The following is a 17,804-nucleotide window of genomic DNA, read 5'->3' as shown; positions in this document are numbered from 1 at the left end:
GTAAGGAGGATGAATACCCAAGGAAACCCCTGGGGCAGCTCCCACCTGAGTATACCAATCACTTGAGCAATGGACAAAGAAGTGTTGGCAGGCCCAGCCCCAAAATAAGCAGCAGGAGAGAAGATGGGTCGCCTCACAAGGCACATGAGCACTCTCCTGCCCATCACAGCAGAAATGGCACCCCAGAAAGAGTCGGGCAGTCAAGACGCAAGTCTGTGGATGAGGGTAGTAAAAATCTGAAGCAGGAGGCAGATTTTCAGAGAAAACCTTCATCGGGCACACAGGACAACTCCAAGCATTATAATCATGCAACTGCTAACCAAAATAGCAATGCACTTTCCAACATCAGGAAGGAGTTCGTGCCCAAATGGAGGAAGCCATCGGAGGCCTCAGCTATCGAAAGAACTGCTAAATTCGCCATTGAAGGCAGAAGTCACTCAGTGTTTCCCGCTCTCTCTGTCGCAGTCCCAAGTTCTGCTGAGACCCGATTGTCAAACTCAAGGCAAAAGATGAAGGCTTTTGATGGTGGTGAGGGGAACCGGGGTTCTAATGCTTCCCAGTATGACAACGTACCTGGGAGTGAGAGCGAGCCTGGAGCGTCTGCAGAGGAGGGACCGGAGCGGACTCACCCTCACAGTCCAAGGAAGCACTCTGAGCCAAGTCCCAGTCCATCAAAAGTACCCAACAAGTTTACCTTTAAAGTGCAGCCTCCCAGCCATGTACGATACCCATCCCAGCCAGCAGGGGAGGATCCCAGAGCTGCATATCCACCCTCCTACAGCAACCCGCCTGTCTACCATGGAAATTCTCCAAAACACATCCCTACGGCCCACAGTGGCTTTGCGTCCACACAGATCAGCCCGGGGCTTCAAGTGAACCCTTCCAGGAGACCTTACGGTTCCTCTCTTTCAGGTGACACTTCTCCAGAGAAGTCCTACAGCCGCCTAACTCCTGTTCTTCCCTCTAGTCGAATTGAAGTCCTTCCCATAGACATTGGTGCCAGGGGATACGGCAGTTCAGGGTCACCAAAGAGCGGAAAGTTCATCCTTCCCCCAGTGGACTATTTGCCTGAGAACAGAAAATGGTCAGAATTTAGTTACACATACAGACCTGAGGTGCATGGTCAGTCATGGACTCAGGATGCTACCCGTAGCCACTTAAGCAATTTACCAAAATACACAGCCTTTCCGCACATACCTCTTCAGGACCACGGCCTTCCAGAAGTGTCTGTAGACAGTCCAGTGAGGTATAAGACTTCACCAGCTGTGGAAGAGGCCAGTCCTCCTGGGTATCCATACGCAGGGCCCACACCTTCAGCACATCACTACAGAAATCGAGAGGGCCTGTCTGTTCAGGAATCAGTGTTGCTATGAGAATTTTCTGTATTCACTGACAACAGGGGAATAGAAACCATATGATGCCCGTGTTTATAATTGCCAAAGCAGTATTGTTTATATTGTAAACAACTTGTGCAGCTCAGTGTGTGTCAGTAAGGAGAGTGTGGGGTGCTTCCCTCCGTGTAGAGGCCACTGAAGAAGAGCGATTCGTTTGCGTCCTGGCTGAACGTCTGAGAGTGACCTGGAAACACAGCCAGGTTCTCTATGCTCTTCCCTTTGTGTCTCCCCCTCACTCCCGGTCTGTTCTGACTACTGTCAGAAAGCACTGAGACACTGTAGAACACATCCTCTGAGGGCTGTCCCTCGACTCTGACTAGATGAGGCAAACACCTGTGCACATAGATTTTGTTTTTTAAAAAACCACCTTTAATCTAGATCCATGGAATAACTGTTTTTTTTTTACCCCTTATCTTTTGGCCCACCCCACCTGGACATATTTTAACCTATGTTCTAAACTAAAACTAACTAAAGTTTATCCGACTTTATGAATCCAGCGCCTTTCAGAATGTCATTCTCCTTCAGGTGCTGCCATTTTCTCAGCTCCTGAAAGTTAAAGGCTGTGGAGAAAGGCTCACCACTCGATGGTGCCTAAAGTGGTTCAGTTAGCCAGAGTGAGCGGCTGCACAGCGTTCACTGCGTCCCCTAAACTCCAAGTGTCTCGGTGCTGCCATGCCCTGGGCTCTGGACCGGCTGCAGAGGGACCTGGAAGTCAGACCTTGCAGTGCCGTAGGCGGTGGGCAGTTCCTTGTCACAGTAAAGCAAGGCTGCATCTCCCTCACGGGCCCAGGGCACCGTCCGTCCGTCCATCCGCACGGCTTTGTCACCCAGGCTGCACAGAGTGTAGTAGGTGGATGGGTGCTGCAGCACTCACTGGGCCATTACATCGCCCTGATCAAAACTGTGAAATGCCCTAATGACTGATAAGAATCTAGAGTTTTGATCTTTGTAAAAAAGAAAAAAAAGTAGTTTGTTTCATAGTTTTGGAAATTTCTTTCAATGAAAAATAATCGAAGTTCATGTTTTTAAAAAGGCAATGATTCCTTTATGCTGTCACACACTACTGTCACCAAGACACTGACAAAGAGCGGGTTCTCCAAGAACCATGGCTGTGTCTCCGTAGATGCTCGCCCACCATTACCCTCTTGTACTCTTATAGGAAGGCCAACAGTGACACTCCCCCGCCCCACAGCGGGACTTAGGCTTTTGAGGTACAAGAATATGTCTTCATGAAAGTAACATTGTTTATCTATCAAACGTGACAATATTTTGATGTATATAATGATTCTAATGTAATTTAATTAACGGAATGATGTTTTTTAAGTGTGGAAGCAAATGCAGTATATTAAAAGTGGACACCACACCGACACCCCCTACTCCTGACCAAATAACCAGGCTCTTGATTTAGATCATGTGGAAGGTGAGAAATAAATGTATGTAGACATGTAGTTGAGGATCTTACGGTTCTTAGAGTATGACTCTGGGACTCGTAAGGAGCAATGTACAACGTAGTTCATGAGGGCAGCATCTGTGCCTCTTCAGAAAGTACATATCTAGTGGTAAATAATGTAGATTATATATATATATATATGCAGTATATATGGACACACTATTTTCTTATGTCATCTATGGCCTTTTTTTATCTGTGTACTTTTTGATGTGATTGTTTTTAACACGCTAAGAGTAATCCGTGTACTTTGTTCTGCGTCTTCTGTGCAGCTTCCCAGTGGCAGGTGCTGCACCCCGGGGCTGGCCAGGCCCGCAGATGTGCCACCAGCAGATCTTACACACGCTCAGCTCTCTGCTTGCGTTCCAGTGAGACCGTGTTTAGAACCACATCGCCTTTCCTTGGCTTAAGCGTTTCTAATGGCAGCAAAGTCTTCCCCTCCATAAGATGTACCTCTGTTGGCTTTCAGTAGGAGATTTTAATTTAAAATTATTTTGCCACTATACAATTTTATTTTAAATTTATTTTTAAATAAAAGAAATGATAAGAGAAATAACACTGACAAAGTGATTCAAAGTATATTTATAGAAAACGTTTGCTGAGGGCATTCCAGGCAGAGCAGCCAGTCAGGTTCCATAACTGCACGCCCACAGTGTGCTTGCCCTGGCTGCGTCTCCCCTCATGGTATCTTGGCCCACTTTTGTCAAAAGTAAACGTTTGGGTGTGGTATCGTAAGTTTCTTCAGAAGGAGTCTTGCTGGTCTTTACGTAACTAGTGAACTTAAGGTTGTTTGGGGTTTTGTTTTTGTTTTTGTTTTGGTGTGTGGTTGGTTGGTTTGCTTGTTTGTTTGTTTGCTTTGCTTTGCTTTTAATTCTCAAGTCTCGCCCTTATACCACTTAAATCTTATCTTGGGTAAAACACAAGGAGGCATATTCCCCGTGTCTAATGCTGTCCTCTTGAGACTCTTTCTAACAAAGATGCCCCAAGTTGTCTTATGTTCCTGTTGTGGGATGTTTAAAAACAGTTTGTTGTTATTTTGGTTTCTGAAGATGGAGTCTTGCATATGTCCTGCCTGATCTTACCGTGTACACGAGTCTGACCCGGAAATTGAGGTGCTCCTCCCTTAGCCTGCAGATGCACCTCCCATCTTGCTCAGCACAGGGTTTTCGTGGTGTGGGTTTTGATTGTCTTTGTTTTCAGGGGTGGACATTGAACACGTCGTCTCAAACACTGCCTGGGAACTAGTGTTTCAAATTCTGTGTAGGTCAGAAGTTTTGGAGCTCAAAAAAGTGGTATCAGGAAAGTTAGGGAAAAGTCCTCTGGCAACAACGTTATCAGCTGTCCTCATTTCAAGATTTCTGCTAGTCACAGCTAAGTAGCTTCGAGGAAGGAGGTGTGACCCTCTCACCCCCAGACGCTTACACACTCCTGCAAAGTAGACAGAACCTGCAGATTGCCGATACCTGTCGGTGGTCTGCTCCTCAGCCCAGCTGCTATCCAAGCCCTTTACAGTGAGAAGTCCCCGCCCTGCCTTCATTTGACCATCAGTACTGAGCAGCTAGAACTCACAGGGTCTGTGTCTCCACACTTGAGAACATGAGGGCTTTGATTTGAGTCCATGGGTAATCCTGAACAGTTGCCATCCTGACGTCTTCCTGAATCTTCTCATGTGTGAGCATGGGATATGTCTGTTCAGGGCTGCAATTTCAGTGTTTTGTGGGTGGTCTGTTTCCTTACTAGGACTTCTTCTCTGTTGCTGTTTTCTTCTCTGTCGTCAGGACTGTTTTCTACCCTCCTGGAGTCTTGAAACCTGCTCTCCCATTGAAGGAGAGGAAGACTGGGGTTGGCTTACATTTCTAGGGTGTTGGGAGAGCTGGAGAATTGGGGTCAACATCCCATCCAAAGACTTCATGAGTTAGTTTCAGTTTAGTGCCAAGGCAACTTCTTTTGGGACGTGTGGGGCTTGAGGATTGGGGGTTGACAGGGATCATAGTCCGATAGACACTTTGTTATCCAGAGAGCATTGGTAATTTGCCATAAGTGACCCAAAGCCACCAGAGAGTGCATGTCCCAGAGAAGAAGGCCAAGCAGAGCAGGCAGGCACCCACATGGCAGACTTACCCATGAGAGAGGGCAGCGGTATTCTGTGCATGTTAGACGTGTGGGTTGGAGGCTGTCAGATCTGTTTGGTAGGCTGAGTTTGCTGTCCAGTAGTTGTGTGACTTTGGGCAAGTCCCAGACTTCTTCTTGGCCTCGCTGACCTTAGCGAGAATGTGGGCATTTGAGAGGTACGGCAGAAGAGAAGGCAGTCATGATCTGATTGTGTGAGTGATGGAGTTACCGGTGGTAGTGGTTTGAGTTTTGTGTCTGTGTCAGCTGCTGTTCTAAGTCCTGGTAGAAACTGATGATGACAAACCCTTGTTTTCATGGATCTTCCACCCTGACCCACTTACCTCTAAACTGAAGGTGGGTTTTTTGGTTTTGTTTCTGGTGTTTGCTTTCTGACTGTTGGTCTTTCGTATTTCCTAGGATCGAGCTGATTGGTCTGAAGTGTTTGATTCAGTGTCATGCACTAATACGTGTTGTTCTCTGTAACTACGTGTCACGGCACTAGGCTTTAGTGGGCCAGGAGGGGTTTGACCTTGTTCTCACGAGACTGAGAGTCTGAAGAGCAGCCCAGGGGTAAAGGCAGTCAACTTGCATGTGATACAAGACAGGAAAAGCAGAGCCGGTGTGACTTGAGATGGCGCCAGCCCCTCACGTATTGTGGTTGGGTGGGTGGTATAAAATGCAGCAGACCTGTGCTCGGATGTGGGGGTGGCAGAGTCTGTTTGTGTTTGGCCAGGGGGAGATGCTTGCTGGCCTCCTGTCACCCAGAGCCACATTCAGGTCACATTGTGAGCACAAACAGGAGGTGGCAAGCCCCTTGAAGGTTTGGGTGGGGTGGGAGTCGCTGTATGGAAGGACAAGGTGAGGCGGGGACACGGAGGAGAAGTCTGTGGGGAAGACAGTGCTGAGGGGAGGCTGCTTTGCCTGCCGTGTTCTCCAGGCTCTCTCCAGGCTGCCCCTGGCTTCTGGTCTGGTGCCCTCTTGTACTCAGAAGTATTAAACACTGATCATGAAACCCTCTGCAGTGCAGCCTTGACTTATTTGGGGAAAATCACAGTCGGAATACAAAGCAGGCAGCACGGAGCAGATTGCATTTGAGCATCCACTCAGCAGAGCCACTGTTCAAATGCTGCCACCATGAGTGGTGGTGGGGAGGACCCTGCCATGTGCTAATGTAACTCTGCGGCTGCAGGCTCGGCAGGTGGCGGGGTCCTTCTGGGATTCCGTTTTCAGATGTGTGCCGTGGCACACAGTGGAGTCTGAACATAGTCCTTTGTGCTCCATTTCTGAGGGGAGGGTCCCACCCTAGGCTACTCCCCTCCTCGGCAGGGACCTCAGGTATCAAGTGGTGGGAAAGCGCTGGTGAATGGCAAGACCCTGTTTAGGGAGCAGATAGGACTGGGAGGCCCAGCAGTCATGTGTTTACCCACTTCTGTGGCAGGGACCAAGAAGGAGTGGTACCCAGAGCCATGAGTGCCATAAAGCAGTCACCTTCCCCAAAGTCGACTCTCAAGAGAAAAGACGGGACTTGGAGTGGCTGTGTGTTGGGGGTAGCCATGAGAGCAGGTAGAGGGGAGGGAGGTGTACAACTACGAGAGGTCGGGCAGCTGTCGAGTGCTGACATGGGTACAAACAGCCGATGCTGAAGCTGTAAAGACAGACTTACTGGAGCAGCGTGAAGAGTGGCACCCGTGAGTAAGTCCCCTTAGCATAGTCTTCTTCGAGAAGGCGTCTCCGTGGTCCTCTGCCTTTGTCAGTTTGGCACAGTGACCCAGAGGCCATTAAGTCTGCACAGTAACTTGAATTTGGCATTCAGCAAGACTCTGGTAACACTTTTACCAAACCTGCTCCAAATCCCCGAGACTGGCAACAGTGACGTTCTAAAATGTGGGCATCTCTAGTATCAGAATGTACATATCACATTATTAGGTTCAAGCCATACATGTCAAAGGATCTTTTGCACCGTTCTTCAAAACAAAGCAAGAAACAAGGAACCTGAGTGACTGTGGACATTTGGCAGGGTACATTATGTTACACTCATAAAGGGATGCTCCTATTTTAAAATGTATAGCACTGTAGAGGTTTCTGCAGTTTTGCTGGCTGATGTCACAAAAAGGATTCCTTGAGCCTAGTTGGCCCGCCTCACCAACACGCCGTCAGAGGATTTGGGATGAGGATGGCCTGGAGACTGTGAGCCATCAGGAAGGTTAGGAGAAGTTCTTTCTGCAAACACTTTGGGAGCAAACAGTCAAAGACCGTTTGAGCAGATGAACAGGACATGAGCCACACACAGCACAGAGGTAGCAAGGGGTGGGGTGGAAGCTGCAGGTCGGAACTGTGTCTGCTGAGATGGCTCCGTGGCTAAGAGCGCAGGCTGCTCTTTGTGAGGACTTGAGTTCAGTTCCCAGCACCCACATGGTGGCTCACAGCCACCTGTAATTGCAGTCCCACACTCTAGCCTCCGAAGGTGCACACACATACACACACATGCACAAGCATTGCCTACATTAGTACGTCTTAGGGGGGAAACACACTTTAACGTCGCCTTTAGCATGTTAGAAAGTGATGCCCAATGACTAGGACTTTGAAAAACATTATAATGATTTAGAAATATGATCTCAGAAATATGAAGACCTTAAGATACGGAGACTCTCAGATCATTTGCTCCATGCTAAATAAATTAATGTTGGGCCTGACGGTTGTTTTTTAAAAGCATGTCTGGGAAACTGGTCTTCAGCACTGGTCAGCCTTGATCAGAAGCAACAGAAAGCCCAGAGAGGAGGTGAAGGGGGCCTTAAAATATGACTTGTTCCATATTTTAAATATCACCAGATTGAGGCACGGTTAATTATGTGCTTGCATTTTATCAAATATGTAACAAGAAAAGCACCAACTTGAGCAAACTGTGCATAAATTGAACAAGTAGAGAGAGGGCTTGCCCAGCGTGCGTGAAGCCCTAGGGTTGATCTTCAGCCTCTCACACACTCTGTGGTGACACCTGTAACCAGTTCCAGCACCTTAAAAGTGCAGGCTAGAAGATCAGAAGCCCAAGGTTAGCCTAGGCTACCCAAGTGAGTTCAAGGTCAGCCTGGAATACATAATTTCCTGTCTGCAATCAGCAACAGGAGTGACAACAAAAATCAAGAATAACAAAACCCTCTATATCGATTCTTTCTTCCACTTTATAAATCAGAAAAGGAGCTGTGTGGGTAAGCCGCGCATCCACACAGCCTGGGAGCTCCTGAGTGTGTGTACTAGACAATATGATGGGAGCATGTGGTTTTAGGAAATTAAATTCCCTACACAAACCAGATGCGAAAGCCTCTGCCCAAAATCAATATGCTGTCTGAAGTCCTAGAGACATACACATACCGTAGCTACTAATTTATGGATAGGTTTTTGGAAGTAACTTCAGAAAAGGGATCCAGGCTTGAAACAGCCTTTGAAATGCCAGCAGGAGTGTGTGAGTTTAATCAGAGGCCTGAAAAGGAAGTGCAAAGCTCTACCATGGTCTGAGTTCTGTCTGAAGTAAGCCAAGGGAAGTTCGGGCAGCGAGAACATGAAGAGGCTATGGAAGAGACTTTGACCACTGCAAAGAAATCTAGAAGTTCTTTTAGGATAAAGTTTGATGATGGGTGGCAGGGCGGCATGCTTGCCTGGAATTTAGTCACCCGGATATTTCATGTGAGGACAAAGAAGCCATTAAAACAAAAACAACAACAACAAAAACTTAGTCAAACCTAGGAAATGTTTCACAGCTCAAAAACTGCCAGAGATCTCTCAAGACACCTCAGATCACACCCAGGGCCATGAAGCTCAGTTCTATCCCAGTAGCCAAAACCTAAATGGTCTTTAAAATGTGATCAACATTGGCTCTGTGTGTGTGTGTGTGTGTGTGTGTGTGTGTGTGTGTGTGCGTGCGCGCGCGCGCGCGTGCATGCACACACATGGTGCACACATGTCAGTTCGCACATCTGTGGGTGCGAGAGCTCAGGCATGCTTGTGAGGTCAGAGGGCAACTCTCCCTTTATTATGTCAGGCAGGGTAGTTGGAGATTCCCCTGTCTCAGCCACCCATCTGTCGTCGTCTGCTGGGAGGACTGATGCTTGACCCATTGCATTCAGCTTCCGTGTGGGTTCTGGGGACAGGGACACAGGTCATTAGACTTGTACAGCAAGTGCATTACCCATCAGGCTGTTTCTCCACCCAGCTCCAGAATTGTCAAGGGACCCCTAAAATGCCTGAGCTAGAGAGGAGCCACGTCTCACCATCCTCGGCTGTATCTGTCACCTTTCTTGTCACTAAGCCGACAAAAGGAATGTAGGAAGGAAAGATTTACTGGGGCTCATCGTTTGAGAGGGTGTGGCCACCACGGTGGGGATGGAATGGAAGTCTCGTGGCAATAGAAACATGCACCTGGGTTTCTTGACACCTTGGTGGACCAGGAAACAGATCTCTGGCTCTGTGTCCCTGCCTTCCCGAGGCCCATTTCCTCTGGGCCTCCTAAATATCCCGCAATCTCGGCTCTGCCAGCTGAGAACCAACTGTTCACACACACGAGCCTGTGGGGACAAGTCACACTCAGACCACAGCACCAAGTCCTGCCCCATCTGCAGATCTCAATCAGTGACTCAACGATCTCCCTCCCCCAGCCTAAGAAAGAGAGAGGACAAGAAGCCAACCGACACACCAGTCAGGAGCATCCTAGAAGTAGTGTTTTGATCTAACTAAGACTAAAAAAAATGCTCAACAGTCCTTGGGGCTTGGTGGCATGACTGTAGAGTGGCGCTTGGGAGCAAGCCATTTCCCAGGCTCGGGTCTCCTGAGGACAAGTCTTCTCTTCAGAAGGCAATTCAGAGAGTTCTTGAGGGACCAGGGTAAATGGCTGCCTTTGGAGGATTCTTGGTGGCGTCCATGAGGAAGTACAGGTAACGTGGGTTACAGAGGTAGCTTGTGTCAACGTTTCCTCCTAACACACCATTTTTCCTTTCTAGATCGAATGAAGATGGGACAGATCATTGAAGCAACAGTTCTTAGGTGGACAACGCCCACTCTGTGTTTACTTCTCTGTGTATTTCCAAAGGAAAGGGAGACAATGAAATTTAGCTTAACCAAGCTGTGGGTTGGAAGTTATTACCTACCTAATTCCTTAATTAAGCTATCAATTAAGCCCATGTCTGTGCCACCTGCTGTGCCTGGGCCTTGTGCCATGTAGAAGTGCCAGCACTGAAAGCTTGTCCCCACAGAACCCAGGGCTCCAGTCAGTCTTCAGTCTTTCCTCCTCATGGCCTCCTCTTAAGGGGTATTATTGAAAGTTCACTGTCAGACAGGTCACCCAATTCGTTCATAATTCATGCGAGGTTACAGAATGTCCAACACAACCAGCAGACTTGAGGACTCCCAGTTTCCCCAAAGGAGCGTTTTGTGTTAAGTCTACAGGAGCCAGCCTCTTTTGCCCTGAATGTCCCAAGTTTTAGTTCCATGGGGCAGCATTAGGCTGGGGGCTTAAGGAGAAAGAAAGACGGGGGAGGGGCATGGCAATTGCCTTTGTGGCCCCGATGGGTGTGCAGTAGCGTTAGTTGAATGAACGCGTGAATGAAAACAAAAAAGCTACTGTGTATTAACCATGGGTGTCACTAAACACTTCAGTGTTATAGGACTCATTTCAACATTCAGGAAGCCTCCCAGTGTGACCATGCTCCCTCCTAAGAGGGAGAAGGGAAGCTCCTTTTGTGGGATCAGAACTAGCCTCAGGTTGTAGGGCTCACAACTACCGTTGACTCCAGAGCCTGGAATGAAGCCCCTAGTCTGCGACCTCCAGCTCGGCGCAGCATCTAACTCTTGGCAGATTCAGGACATACACTTCCCTCCTCTGCTCTCCCTGAGTGATGGTCATGAGTTCAGTAGGAACCTCGGCTGACCCAGTCTCCTAAACATTCCAGAAAGACAACTTGGTCCCCAACTTTGCTGCATGCTTCGCCTTCGTTTTGTTTTGTTTTGTTTTTTCTCACAAGGGGAACAATATTTTATTTACCAAAGAGGGAAGTGTCTACGGTGAAAGGAAGGGCAGACTACAGGCTGGTGGTTGCTCTGGGAAATGCTATGGCATTGGAGATGAAGCCACCACACCTCCTTCCGTGCTAAGGCCAGACCAGTGTGACTCCATTTCAGTTACAATATGAAGGATTCATACATAATCAGCCTGGAGGTTTCCCTGGGCCATTTGAAGCAAAGAACCAGTGTCCAGTGAGTCCCTCCTCCTCAGTGCAGTGAACGTGTGTTCAATCTTCGCTTTGCGTTGGTGGTTTCCCTAAAAATCCATTGGTGTAGAAGCAGGTAAGACCCCACACACACTCTCTCAAGACACTTCTTTCCCAGGAAGAAGCAGGCAAGCCTCATGTGCCAGACGTGCTGACAGGAAGAACAGAGAGCCTGAGTGGAGACGGAGAGAGGGATTGCTGTGGTTAAGGTGCTGATGAAGGCCTCTCTCAAAAGTTGGCTTAGGGAAGATGGGAAGTGGTTGAGGAGCAGACAGTTAGATGTTTGCAGAAGCACCTCTCAGACAGAAGCAGTGGCAGGAGCTGTGTTCCGAGGCAGGAGCCCCCCTGACATATGGGCAGGGGAACAGGAAGCCAACAGGTCTGGGATAGACTTCTGCCGTTTCCGTTCACAGTTTCAAGGTTTCGGCCATTGGGTTCTGTTGTTCCTGGATTTGTGGTGAGGTGAATATCACAGCAGGGAGCCTGTGGCAGAAAGGGATCCGATGGGGAAGGAAGTAGGGTACAAGATCCCAAGGCATGCTTCCAGTGACGGGCCTACCTTGCAACTTTCCCGTCACCTCCCAGTCACCATCAGATTAGGAATACAGCAGTGGGTTAATCCATTCCTGAAGGATAAGCCCTTACGCTTCAGACATTTCCACAGAGTTCCTCTGCTGTCAACTAAGCCCCTAACACATGAGCCTGAGAGAAACATTTCACATTCAAATCACCACAGCAAGATCTATCGGACAGTGAGAAGGTGTCAGAGATTGGAGGTAAGGTGTGCTGGCTAATCTTGGTTGTCCTCTCGGCACACCCGGAAAGAGGGAACCTTAGCTGAGGGATTGCCTCCATCCGATTGGCGTGTGGTTCACGTCTGTGGGGCATTTTCCTGATGGCTAATTTATATAGGAGGGCCCCACCCATTGGGAGTGGTGCCATCCTTAGGCTGGTGGGCTCTGACTATTTAAGAAAGATAGCCAAGCAAACCAGCCAGCTGATTTCCTCCATGGTCTCCACTTCCTGCCTTGAGTCGGGTTGTAACCTCTAAAATAAATAAACCAAGTCCTTCTCCAAGTGTGCTTTGGTCATCACAACAGAAAGCACACAAGGACAAGAGATTCAATGTGGGACCAGACTAAGCCATGAGGTCAGTGGAAGGACTTGGCCGAGATTGGAGGACTATAATTAAAAAAAAAACAAAAACAAAAAAACGAAACCACGGTTTGTTTTCTATCACAAGTCTCCTGAGAGGTAAGGAGATGCCACTGTACAGAGACAGGATAGACGTGGGGACAAGTCTCAACTGTTGTAGGAGTTGGTGGTAGCTTGGGGAGGGTCAGAACAGAGGGACCGAGAGGAGGTCAAATCAGTGTGTGCATACAGTTTTGAGCTAAAGAGCTTTGCCATGGGCTGACTGTAGAATGTCAGTCTAGGTGTCTGGGGCAGAGGGAGGAGGGCTGTTTGATTGTCTTAGCCAATAAGCCTCTACCTGGAACAAATGGAGCAGACAGAAGTACAGAGGGCATGACAGTGCTGGGCATGTTTTACCAGAAAGCAAGAAGGAAAAAGTAGGGAAGCTTCTTGTGCTGGCACCGTGGGACTTAACGAACCTGGCAGGGAGCGCTGGTACCTTCTCCGTTTCAGAGATAAGCACACTGTCCCCCCCCCCCCCCCGAGTTCATTGTAACCTTAGCAGACCGTGCGATCACAAACATAGATCCTGCCTGTTTGATTTTTCCGTCCTAACTATGCTGTTTCCAGGTTGGTATTAGGCCCCCACACTGTCAACAGCCACAAGTTTTCTCCTTTCTCCTCAGGGGCATCGAGAGACTATTGCTCTCAGAGCCTGCTGCTGCAGGAGAACTTGGAGGGCAGGGAACGGGTGTGGGAGTCTGTGGCCACTCCCACGACCTGGGCTCACAGGGCTGCTTCCCCGTGAGGGTAGGTGCCAAGGAGCTAGTGCCTGGGACTGAGGGGTGTCCAGTGGGTGCATGGATTCCAGTCTATGTGTCCCACTGGTCTCTGTGACTAGAAGTTTCTGAACTAGGAAGACTGAAGTTGGTACCTAGGGTGTGAGCAGAGTCAGTGATGGGGCGTTCCAAGCTAAATCCTAAGACCAGGTTGGCTCTTGTTACATCCTGTCTAAATCTTGATGGCTGGGAAAGTATCAGGGACCACAATGCGCTGGGCAAAAGAAGTAGAGAGAGCTCACGGGCCACTTTATTTAACAAGGATGTTAGTTACCTGCTGCTTAGTGACAAATCCCTTCAAAGAGTAGTGCCATAAATTGGGACCTTCTCGCCTGCCACACTACCTCCGTGCTTTAGTTCCGGAGCAACTGAGCTGTATGACTTTGTGGGTAGAGCCATCTCTAGGCTTTCCTTACTTACAATCTGCATCTGACCTGGAACCTGTGGCCTCTCCTCATGCTTTTGCAGATGTGTGTCCTGCTGTGTTCTTGCTACTGTGTGTGGTGGCCCGAGTTCAGGGGCTAAGGGAGTCAGACTCCACCTTTCTCCTGGGAGTGTATCAAAGATTTGGCTGACATTTTCTATCCCACAGAAGCCTAAGGCATAGTCCGAGATCATCCTCTTGATGCCCAGTGTTTGTGGCAAATCTCTTGAGGTCCGCCGGGACCGATGACCCATTGTTGAGCTGTGGAAGGATCGTGTATCATCACGGAAACAAATGGCTGTTTTCCGAGACTAAAGGGTCCATTTGTTTAGTCGCCTGGGAAACTCCAGGATTTTTTTTAGTGACGGGTCAGAGTAGATTGTAAAGAAATAAACCCCTAGATACGAAACCTCAGAAGGGCTGAGCAGTAGACAGGAAAGTGGCTTTGGCTTTGGATTGGAATAATAGTTGGAGAAAGTGTAAGTCTGTAAAAGGTTATGGCGGTCTAGCCTGACTTGTCGCCAGTGACCTCCGTGAGGCTAAGATGGTGAGCAGAGAGCTCAGGGACACACATCCACATCGCCGGCTGGTTGCTGGTTCTAGCTTCAGTGTGAATGTGTTGGGAGCTGCTTGTCAGCTAATGGACTGTGTGGTAACAGTGCTCTCAGAGGGGACTTGGGAAGCCAGCTCAGTGAAGTCAGCTACACTTCCAAGCGGAATTCAAAGGCCCCCCAATAAGGAAACCACCTAGGTAGTAGCATGCATGACGCTGGTTTCTTGGGTAAGCCCACTCGGGGGACTGGCCTGAAGGAGCCAGGGAAGGAAAGTGGTGTCCCTTGAGCCAGCAGTTCAGCAGTTTCTCTCCCAACCTGGTCTCACAGCAGTGAGATTATTCCAAGCAGCCTTTCCCAGTTGCCCAGGCTGCTCCAATGCTAGGCAAATTCCAAAGTGCCAAGTATGAACCGTGGAAGGCCTGGGCAGCAGTGAAAATGAGTCTGGCATTTCCTGTGTGGTTCCCACACTGATCCTGGCACTAGGGACTCTGTACTGACCCAGGCAGGGCCATTTCTCACTTCCGGACCCCAGAGTTGTGGACACGATCCCATGAGAGGCTGGACTCTGAATGGGCTCTTCTTGTTCTGGTTGGTAGCGCGTGCTCTGGCACACAAAGCACAAGTTTAAGGACCAGTGAGGGCTCAGGGTGCAGCTCAGTTTGACCACTTGCCTCGCGTGTGTGGGACTCAGGGTTTGATCTCCAGTGCCACGAAAAAACAAAAAAAAAAATTAAAGAGAGAGGAAACAGAAGTAATAATAATAATTGGAATACTGATCTCAACAAAGGGTAAATAGGTCATCTCTCTTCTTGTTCTTGTTCTTGTTCTTGTTCTTCTTCTTCTTCTTCTTCTTCTTCTTCTTCTTCTTCTTCTTCTTCTTCTTCTTCTTCTTCTTCTTCTTCTTCTTCTTCTTCTTCTTCTTCTTCTTCTTTCTTCACCAGGATTTCTCAGCACTTACATTATATCATCATATAATTCCCTAACCCCAATATGTAGTGCTTTCCACATCATATTTAACTCTTAGACCAATTCTGGTACTCCCCAACCTGAGTCAGCACTGAAATAGTGATGCAGGACCAGCTATCCTACTAATTATCTATCTGTCTGTCTGTCTTTCTGTCTGTTTATCTATCATATATCTATCTATCATCAATCTGTGTCTATCTGTATATCTATCATCTATCTACCCATCATCTATCTATCATATATCTATCATCTATCACATGTCTGTCTGTCTATATCTCTCTACCCATCATCTATCTATCATATATCTATTATCTATCATATGTCTGTCTGTATTTCATCTATCTACCCATCATCCATCCATCTATCTATCTATCTATCTATCTATCTATCTATCTATCATCTATCATGTCTGTCTGTCTGTCTGTATATCATCTACCCATCATCTATCATCTATTTATCTATCATCTATCATGTGTCTGTCTGTATATCTATCATCTATTTATCTATCAATAGATCAATTGATCGATCTATTGACTTATTGATCTGTAAATGGTGATGCAGGATCAGTGTGAGGGCCACACAGAAGTCAGGAAATGCAGGGACTCACATCTTAGCAGGTAAGTATTAACGTGGCCACTGTGGGGCATGCTGTCCTAGACCAGAGCTCAAAATGTGGCCTTGGAAATAGACAGTTCAGAGATGAACTTGTTAACCATTGATTATAGGGTGAGAACAGAGATTAGCAATAAACTTCTAGAAACCTTTGTAGCAACAGAAACTGCTTGGTTTTCATATCTTTTGAGTCTAATAATAAGTAATCAATAGGGTTTGTGTTTGTTTCACTAATTTCATTATTCTGGAAATTGATTTTAAGAGCATTTTTGTTTTGTTTTATTTTTTAAATCTGTCTATAGGATCCTGAAAATTTTAAAAATTGGTTCTTTCCTTTACAAGTTAGGAGTCGTATATGGGGCTGGAGAGCTGGCTCAGCAGTTAAGAGTGCTTGCTGTTCTTGTAGAACCGGATTCTGCTGCCCTTTTCTGGCTTCTGCTGGCACCAGTCACATAAGTGATGTGCATGCCCCAACCCCTAGTCTTTGTGGTGCTAGAGATTAAACCCAAGGCCCTGGGCATGCCAGGTAAAGGCTTTCCTTTGAGCTATTCCCCAGAGCCTGTGAGTAGATCCTTAGACCCATGTCCCTTGTGGAGGAGCCCCTATTTCTCTTTCTCTCCTTGATCCAGGCTGAGCTTCCAAACATCAAGAGCTTGTATCTGAAGAGAGGCTCTCATGAAGTGGGAGGGTGACAGCCACATGTGTGTGTCTGCATTCATGAGTCCCTCAAACCTTGGGCTCATGGCCAACAGATCTTTGAATTTCTGGAAAATATGGCATCCCTTCAGGGATGGTGCTGGCCCAAAGCCTGAATTATTTAAGGGACTCCACAGCAGTTGGCTTTTGCTTCTCCTAATTGTGTTGGTCATGTGGCTTCCTCTCCCCTGCTTTCTAAGTGTTCTCCAGTAGAGAACTTCGGTGTCAAAAACAGTAATTTCTGTGACAGTGGCAATTACTTTAATTGGCGTTCTTTAAAGGTAGATCCTTCCACCCACCTCCTCTTGAGACTCGAATCAAGTCCTGATGTATCGCTTTCCTCTAAGTCAGTGAGGTATCATTTTCTTCTCACAGCTGTTAATGGGCAATGTGGGAGTAAGAAAATGCTTCCTAACTTGGCTGTTTTTCCCATCTCAAATGATTGCAAGTAAGTTTTCTTTGTTTCTGGGTCATAGTAGCGAATCAGCACTAGGTATAGAGAGAAATGCAGGTGGTGAATAGGTTGTCCCACTAAAGTCTTGCATACAGGACTAGAACTCACAATGTCGCTCTTGCTCTCTCTTGCTCCTCCCCCCTTCTCTACCTGTTCTCCTCCCCCCTTCTCTCCATGTGTTCATGGCTGGCCTCTACTCTCTTCCTCTCTTCCTCTCTCTCTCTCTCTCTCTCTCTCTCTCTCTCTCTCTCTCTCTCTCTCTCTCTCCTAAAACAAACAAACGAAGAACTCACAAGGTCCCACAGAGCCCCATTTCTCACCTGCCCCCTGGAAGATCTGTTGCTCCTCTGTTTCTAGGGAACTCCTGCTGTTACTAAGGGACAGTAGTTAGCCCTAGGTAAGCTCTTTTATTCCCCCAAATAACCACATCCTTTAGAATATCATTTGAGCTCCTTGTTGAAGTAAGACCACTGATTACATGAGAACCTCTTACTGGGTCTGTCCTCGGTGATACCATGAAGGACTCTAGCTGGCTCCAGAGCCCACCTCCTCCCTCTGCAGATGTCACCGACTTGGGTCCAGCAAGCTGCTCTTTGGCCCATGATGGCCTGAGGTATCATCTCTACTTCCTGTTTCTTTTCCCAGACACTACGCAGAAGAACTGTCTTGGAGGCCCTGATATGACACACATAGGTGAGGTGGGGGGACACAGGCACATTTGAATAAGCAGTGACTCATACTGCCATTCCAAGACTTCTGTTGTCACCCGTCAAGAGGTGTAGGTATACTGAGGGAAAGTATCAAGGTCACATAGCTCTCTCGAGGTTTCAAGTCCATGGGCAGAGCCAAGATCTGCAGTAACCACCACAGTCCCGCCTCTCTGTCAGGATGAATGGATGAGCCAGTCTTCTGCAT

At 47.8% G+C, this 17,804-nt stretch overlaps 1 protein-coding gene across 7 annotated transcripts in view; it reads left to right on the top strand.

Moving 5' to 3' along the window:
- The window catches only part of Usp6nl (USP6 N-terminal like), a 130,351-nt gene extending 124,381 nt beyond the window's left edge, over window positions 1-5,970 (top strand). For 6 of the 7 annotated variants that reach the window (XM_087590240.1, XM_087590242.1, XM_087590241.1 and 3 more), the window contains one exon: window positions 1-5,970. In XM_087590240.1, coding sequence (XP_087446366.1) covers window positions 1-1,373 — 1,373 coding nt within the window. In that variant the 3' untranslated portion in view covers window positions 1,374-5,970. 7 annotated transcript variants of the gene reach the window in all.
- The last annotated feature ends 11,834 nt before the right edge of the window (window positions 5,971-17,804 follow it).

Source organism: Rattus norvegicus, chromosome 17 (assembly GCF_021556685.1).
Source record: "Rattus norvegicus strain SHRSP/BbbUtx chromosome 17, alternate assembly SHRSP_T2T, whole genome shotgun sequence".
NCBI lineage: Eukaryota > Metazoa > Chordata > Mammalia > Rodentia > Muridae > Rattus > Rattus norvegicus.
This window is presented reverse-complemented; position numbering and strand designations above follow the sequence as displayed.